At 28.5% G+C, this 8,133-nt stretch overlaps 1 protein-coding gene across 2 annotated transcripts; it reads left to right on the top strand.

Moving 5' to 3' along the window:
• The first annotated feature begins 4,342 nt into the window (after positions 1-4,342).
• On the top strand, positions 4,343-7,900 carry LOC109861628 (elongation of very long chain fatty acids protein AAEL008004-like). Of its 2 annotated transcripts, none has more exons than XM_020441353.1 (5): positions 4,343-4,477; positions 5,656-5,927; positions 6,082-6,384; positions 6,671-6,868; positions 7,646-7,900. In XM_020441353.1, exons 1-4 carry the CDS (start codon positions 4,432-4,434, stop codon positions 6,863-6,865), a joined length of 816 nt encoding a protein of 271 aa, XP_020296942.1. In that variant the 5' UTR covers positions 4,343-4,431; the 3' UTR covers positions 6,866-6,868; positions 7,646-7,900. The 2 variants fall into 2 exon arrangements, with proteins under 2 accessions (XP_020296942.1, XP_020296941.1); XM_020441352.1 differs by having other exon boundaries at positions 7,092-7,900.
• Positions 7,901-8,133: the final 233 nt, after the last annotated feature.

Here is an 8,133-nt window from a genome sequence, read left to right as displayed (position 1 = left end):
CAATACAACTTTATTTAANTTAACTCTTTTGAAACTTGACACAAAATAACTACAGACTATAAATTTTTTTCAATTTATCATAAATTTTTGATAAAAAAGTAATTCAAAAAACAAATTTAAAAAATTTTTTTACGCCATCAACACTTCCAATATAACGTTTTTTACTAAACTTATAACTTTGAATAAACTTATATAACTTATATAAACTTTTAATAAACTTATATAACGTTTTTTAATAAACTTGTGAAACTTGACACGAAATAACAACAAACACTTTTAATTTATAATCAATTTATAATAAAAAATTTTTGCGCCGGCAACACCTCCGATATAACGTTTTTTAAATAAACTATAGTGAAACTTGACACGAAATAACTACAAACTGTATACTTTAAATTTATAAAGTAGAAAATTAATTCCAAAAACGGAATAAACAAATTGGGCATAAAAATCAAACTCCGGCAATACTACCGAACGCGGTGGACGCGTGGCAATCCATTGCGGCGTAGTGNTGTCGCACCGGCAACACCTCCGATATACCTGTTTTGAAACTTGGCACAAAATAACTACGAACTATATACTTNGACTTTATAATAAATTAAAAAATTATAATAAATTAAATACTTAAATAATAAATTAAAATTTAATGAGAGACACAGAGACTTTACACGATACATACATCCCTATACTTGAAAAAGTCCTATTTTAACACACAGAGGGAGTTGTGTTCCTTATTACAGTTCGATCGATTGCTCTTTGACTCAGTATCGATTTTACGTTCTAGCAAGTACGACTTGTATTTGATTATTAATGATTATTATCTTTTTAACTGATTATTATCTTTTTTTATTGTTTGATATGTGACTACCACTTTTGTAAACATTAGTATTTAAGGTTAGTAATCCATTCATGTATAAAAAAATCTATTTATGTTAAGACTATATAATACCTATTCTAATTTTTACTTTTCACCGTGTATTACTAGATGCAATTGATAAGGGCTTAAAATATAGCCGAAACGTTTTGTTAAAACCTACTTTGTAGTACATTTATTTATTGCACAACATCCTGCACTGGCTCAATATTGCCGTTATTCCAATTCAACTGTAAATTTGAAAAGAACCTGAGGTGACATCCTCCTATCTTCACTATAAATAAATTAAAACTTGATTTAATGCTACAAAAAATTATTTTTCTCTGTATTGTAAACTACAAACAATTATTTCTTTACAAAATCTGTTTTACAAAAGAAGTGATATCAAAAAGTAACACCAAGCAAACTTTTGTTTGTTTTATAATTATAATATACTACAAAAAATATCTAGTATCTCTTTTATAAAAGAAGTGATATATAACTACTACAAATTTATCTACAAAATCTATTCTACAAAAAAAACGTGATATATATTATAATAATAATAAAGTTAATCAATAAAGCCCTTGAACTCAATTTATGAATAATAAAGTTGTTTTACATTAAATATTTTTTATTAAAAAACCTTTTTTTTGTTACACTTGTGTGTTCTAGTAAATGGTTTTGTAAATATTTACGAAAAATACAGTTTTGATAGGTTACTCGTTAGTTTCACTAACAAATCGTTTTGTTATCTATAACATTGAGTACTTCGGATATACGTAGATTGTCTGAAAAGTTTTGAGCTTAACATAAAAACAAGTATTTTTTCGGTCAAAGTCAGTTTTATCTTTAACGATCCTCGTAAAACGTGATCTATAAAGTCTACATAAATTTTTGAGTTTTTACACAAATATCTTAAAATTATATTCGGGGGATATACGGGGTCTTTCATACATGAGATGCAAGTATAGCATCCTGTATGATTTTAACAATTGAAAATTTCAATTCAAAAACTCACGTGTAAAAATTTACATGTGAACATGTAAATATACATACATGTATACTTAATATACAAGTATACTTTTACTTTCATATATACATGTATACATATGTATATGTGTATACATACGTAGATTGTCTGTCATATATACATATGTATATATGTATATAGAAAAGTTTATTTCGGTATAACATCCTGCTAAAACGGCTCTTATGACCTTATTCATATTTTCTTACTTTAAACTTCAGAGCCTTAATTGTTGAATCACGCTGGTCTCAGTATGCGTTATTTATTTATCAAGACCATCTTTGATATATGTACGAATATTGCGAGAAAGACTCTAAGTGCTTCGGTGGCCTAAGCGATGGCCCGGAAAGCCGAAAATTCTAGGTTCCTGGCTGAGGAGTTTTTTTCGCAATGATTTAAAATTAGTTTGGGGGGTATACGAGGTCTTTCATACATGAGATGCAAGTATAGCATCTTATAAATATGATTTTAAGAATTAAAAATTTCAATTCAAAAATTCACGTGTAAAAATTTACATGTGAACACATATATAAATACATGCGCACATATATAAATATGTACGCATGTATATATAAAAATATACATATGTATGTATATATGCATGTATGCATGTATACATATATACAAGTATATTTCGGCATAACATCCTTCAAAAACAGCTTTTATGATTTTATTCATATTTTCTTAGTTCAAAATTATATTATATATATAAAAATTTTTTAATTGGCGTTACTACTGTGTTATTATTATAATATATATTATGTCTTTTGTAGAATATATATAAATTTTGTAGATAAATTTGTAGTAGTTAGGGGAAAAGTGGCATGAAAGAGCCAGGTTTTGAAAGAGCCATTTTCAATTATTCGGCAATTTCTGAACAAATTTCACAGAAGTTTTAATTTTTATATAGCAACACTAGACGTGTGTCATTCACAAACATTTGACAGATTATTGAAAATAAATAGCGCCGGTGCATTGTATTAAAGATTTTGTCATTGAAAAGTAAATTTTTGGGTTTTATTTCTTTGTTTTTTAACATTTTTGTGTAAAGAAATAATATAAAAATTATTATATCACAATTTTATATATGTATTTAGTCTCCTAAGTATGTAAATATTTCTCATTCATAGCGTTACTTTGATAGTGTATTTTCAGATTATAATTTTTAAGAGGAAAAGTTTTGAAAGAGCCGGTTACCAAATCAAAAAATCATCTTAATAAAGCATTTAGCTCTGACAGTAAATGTAACGATGATTTGTCTTCAGATTCTGACAAAATATTATCAAAAAAAAAAAAATCTAGAAAAAGAAAATAATAATAATTGTATAATGTGCGCTATACATTATAAAATGTGTAAGCAAATATGGTTTTAGTGTAAACTTTATTCTGATTGGACATATAGAAAATGTGAGATAAAAAAAATGCTAAATTATTTTTGTCAAAATTGCTACTAAGATACTTAAAAAATTAAGTTTTTTTTTTACTTCTAAGTTTAAAAGGTGTTTTGAAAGTTTGAGTGCTATAGTAAAAGTTACTTAGATTTAAGTAAAAAATATAAATTTACGTTGATGGTTTTGTTAATTTTGAAGAGATTGTTATGTAACTAGTTTTAGCATTTTGGTTAACAATTGTTTGTTAACAATTACATTAATGTTTTGTTAACAACTGTATTAATGTCTATTAATAGTTTGTTTATTATTTTGTTTATAACCAGTTAAAGATTCTTGTTATAAGAAGTCGACTTTTTCATAACATTCGATGGCTCTTTCAATACCATTACGTTATGAAAGAGCCAAACTTTACTTTTCTTTTAAGTGAAAATATGTTCATTAAGCTTGTTAGATTTTGTCTTTTTGTTTATTAACTAACACAAAAGAATAAGTAAACTACAAATTGAAACAATAAGCGTTATGTTTAATTACTTTTAAAATTTTTTTTTTGGCTCTAAAACTGTCTCTTTTATGCCACTCTTCCCCTATATATCACTTCTTCTGGAGAAGAGATTTTGTAGATATTTTGTAATATATTATAATTATAAAACAAACAAACGTTCAGTTGGTGTTACTTTTTGATATCACTTCTTTTGTAAACCAGATTTTGTAAAGAAATAATTGTTTGTAGCTTACAATACAGAGAAAAATAATTTTTTGTAGCATTAGATCAAGTTTTAATGTATTATTTGAACGCGTATACTTGACGCCTGTTCTTTTTTTAAAAAAAGTGTTCAAGATATCACACATTTTGTATTTTGTAATATTAGTGGAAAATTTTTTTTCTCGCCGGCATTCATTATATACCACTGCAACGATAAAACAATACACGTTTTTGACACAGTTGTTATTTGGCTGGTAACCGGTAATTATTATATAAATGACTTATGTTACAAAGTTCAAATAATTTGCGTTCATTATTTATACGACTGCACAGTGTAACGAAACTCGCGGCAGTACGGATCCGTCTTTCACTACGTAAATACTACCTTTCAACTTTTAGATACTTAAAAATTACTCAGAAAATTATTTGTATATTGTGAACAGAAAATCACATAATGAGTGTTAGCAGTGTTTATGATTATCTTATGATTGACTTAGCAGGTAAATATTTCTCATTAATTGCGTCAATTTGTTTTTTTTATATACATAATGCTCTCTAAATTTTTAATGTGCATATAAATGCTGATGCCTGTACTTTTGACACGTACTATGTAAAAAATCTCTCTAAGTTATATATTCTCAGAAGGTTTTTTGCGGGGAATTAAAAAAGTTATTAAAAATAGTCAGTGTTCGGTGTCTTAATAAAAAATAAAATATGTAAGTGTGCGTTGATAAGTTTTTAGTCGCTCAAATCAGTCACTGTAACTATTTGCTACAAAAACAGTGAACACTCAGTTTGAAATAATTTTTGACGGTATTTAACTATTGTTGGTGTTATAAAAATCGAGTCACACAATGCTTTTCTAACAAAACTTTTTGTAATACACATTTTTATTAAGAAAGAATCGTGTTTTTTATATTACACAAAATGTGTGATATCTTAAAAAACTTACCTTTTCGAAAAAAAATACGAACAGGCGCCAAGTACACACACAACACGCATTGTATTTAAATAAAAACTCTTAATTTAAATTGTTTTTTATTTATACAATTAAGACTAAAATAAAAGTGACTAGTTAGGCGTTTTTGAAATATTGCTCCGTGAAAATCTTTTCTCTTCTCAAATATCTGAATTTCGCGTATTTAGAGACACAATGTGCTTACACGTTCAAACGTGACTTCGTTGCGCGTGAACTTGGCGCGAGGCACTGCCGTGTCTTTTGATATTTATTAAATTATTATTCGTTTAGTATAAATTTAATGTATATATGTATATCAAAATGTTTAATCTTTACGAGTTAAATGCTCATTGAGACATTCGTACTATACCTTACGGTTTACGAGCTACATGCTGGGTGTTCGTGTAATTATATAAATATAGTTTAAAAAGATCTACTCTGGCCGAGATGTCTTTTTCGGAATGAAGATCTTACTTTTCAAAAGAAGATGAAGTGAATATATCACATATTCGTGATGCAAATATTATTTAAATTTTCGAATTTAATACTTTACTTGGAATGTTGATGTGTATTAAATTATACGATTTCGAGAAATTTTAAAACTTATTTATAATCTCACAAACACCTAATATGTAAATAAAAAGCGTAAGTCTTAGTTTGTTTAATGAGTGTTGCATACAAAAATTTGTTTTAAATTTTGTAATGCAATTTTATTTCTAGATCCGTTCACGCGTAATTGGGCGTTAGTAGAAACGCCATTCCTAGTAATAATTATAACCTTTGGTTACTTGTATTTTGTATTTTACGCCGGACCAAGTTACATGAAGAATCGACAATCATTTAATTTGAGGATCTTTATATTATTTTATAACGTATTTCAAATTCTTGCTAATGCGTGGCTGGTGCACAGTTACGTATCTGCCGGCTGGTTTACTAAATATAGCATAAAATGTAGTAATAATTATGATCTGACAAGTATAAATGGTTTTAAGGTATGTTTTTATGTTAAGTATTATTAAAATTATATTGTTGAACTACAAAACGCGCGTAACACATATTTGTCTGTAAAAACAATGTACTTACTACATTTCTTATTCACACTTTAAACATGTAATAATTAATATTTTTCAAATTTGTGCATTTCAGCTATTAAGTATTTCATGGTGGCTATTCATATTAAAACTAATTGATTATATCGAAACGTGTGTATTTGTTTTACGGAAAAAACAAAATCAAGTGTCTTCTTTGCATGTATATCATCATGTGTCTAATGTCTTATTTGGATGGTATTTCCTCAAATATATAGCGGACCCCAGAGCAACATTTGTGTGCTTAGTTAATTGTTTTATACATGTTATCATGTATACATATTACTTCATTGCAGCATGGAGCACAACTATGCAACAAAAAGTATCCCGTTTTAAACCATATATTACGAAATTACAAATGGTAAGTTCTACATTATATATAAGTTTGTAAAGTATGTGTATATTACGCATGTATCATATAAAACAAAGTTCGTACATTATATTTTACAATTGAACTTCATACACCATAATATTGGTACGAACTGTTCAATTAATTAGACAAATTTAATTAATTTTAACTTCCTATGGTAAATGTATACACAACAATATATTTTGAAAGTATAATCTTTAGATAATATAAAGTATTTGTATAATATATCATTATAAATGCGTGATTATTAATATAGTTTCTATTCTCAACATTATAGACGCAGTTTGTTGCGCTGATATGCTATGGACTACAGGCTTTTCTAGATCCAGAATGCAAAGGATCACAACGAGCAAAAGAACTTGTATTCGTATTTGTTTTGAACATGCTACTATTTCTATACTTATTTTATGACTTTCATAAAAAGACTTATGGCACAAAACAGAAACAGAAAACTGCAAAACACGAAGAATAAAATGTATGTATTATATGTATAATTATAGTCACAGACCAATCACGTGAATCTTTATTATTCGTTATCTCGTTTTGTACTTCGATTTTGTTTTTATTATTAAATTTGTATTTTTATTTCATTCTTAATATTTTCAGTTTCCGTTTGTTATAATTAGTTTTCTTTTGTTTTTTTGTGAGTATCATTGATCTTGTGATATTTTCTATGATATATTTTGTCTTTTTAATAGTTTGTGAAGGTGCTCTAAGAGATATCCAGAGCGTGTAAGAAATATTTTATTCATAGAAGAAAAGCAATGAAGTATATGGAATCCTCTTAGTGCCGATTTCTTTATATCTCCCGATAACTGTCTTTTAAATAAAAATATACAAAAAATATACTTCATTTTTTAGATAAAGATATCGAGAACTTATTTACAAATGGAAAAATTAAGTTTTTGTTGTACGTAATAGAATACAACAAATTAGTTACCTAGCCAAGAATTCTACATTCGTCAAATAAATTTTGTGGTAGACGATATATTGGTTTTTCTTAGAATATCACACGATCTTATTGGTATTCACCCGATTCCGAATTTGAGTTCGACAAATAACAACGGCAAACGACGTCCTCTAAACATTTGTGTATTTCTTCATCCTGTTTAACCGGCAACCGACACGACCTTGACAATCTTTCCGACGTTGATCACATGCACGAAAGCATAAAATCAAACACTTAGGTTTTTGTAGAACTGTTTCCGCCAGCGTTTAGCCACAATGATTTACTTCTCTTGTTACAACACAGATTATCCGACTTAATCAAACGACACGACAATGACAACGGTAAAAAACGGCACGAGAGCAACCTTCCGACGTCCACATGGTACGACGTTCCATAGGAAAGTGCCGCGCCTCAATCAATCGGCGGAAAATCGGTTGTTGTTGTCTTTTCGTGAATACTCCAGAGTATTCTTAATCGATGTAATTTCAGGAGTACCACTCACAGATGCCAGTTCGCGGACTTTTGCAGCATGCAGTAGCAGGTGAAAAAACAAAAAAGAGAATTGTAATATATGATGAAAGAGAGAGAGAGAGAGAGAGAGAGAGAGAGGGAGAGGGAGAGGGAGAGGGAGAGGGAGACGGAGAGGGAGAGGGAGAAAGAGAGAGAGAGAGGGAGAGAAAGGGAGAGAGAGAGAGAGAAAGAGAGAGAGAAAGAGAAAGAGAGAGAGAGAGAGAGAGAGAGAGAAAGAGAGAGAGAGAGAATCAAGAGGCACGGCAGTGATTCGCGTTATT

The sequence above is a fragment of the Pseudomyrmex gracilis genome, unplaced genomic scaffold (genome assembly GCF_002006095.1).
Source record: "Pseudomyrmex gracilis isolate BER0280 unplaced genomic scaffold, ASM200609v1 scaffold_892, whole genome shotgun sequence".
NCBI classification, from domain to species: Eukaryota; Metazoa; Arthropoda; class Insecta; order Hymenoptera; family Formicidae; genus Pseudomyrmex; species Pseudomyrmex gracilis.
The sequence above is the reverse complement of the archived record's forward strand: the minus strand, read 5'-3'. Positions and strand labels throughout refer to the sequence as shown.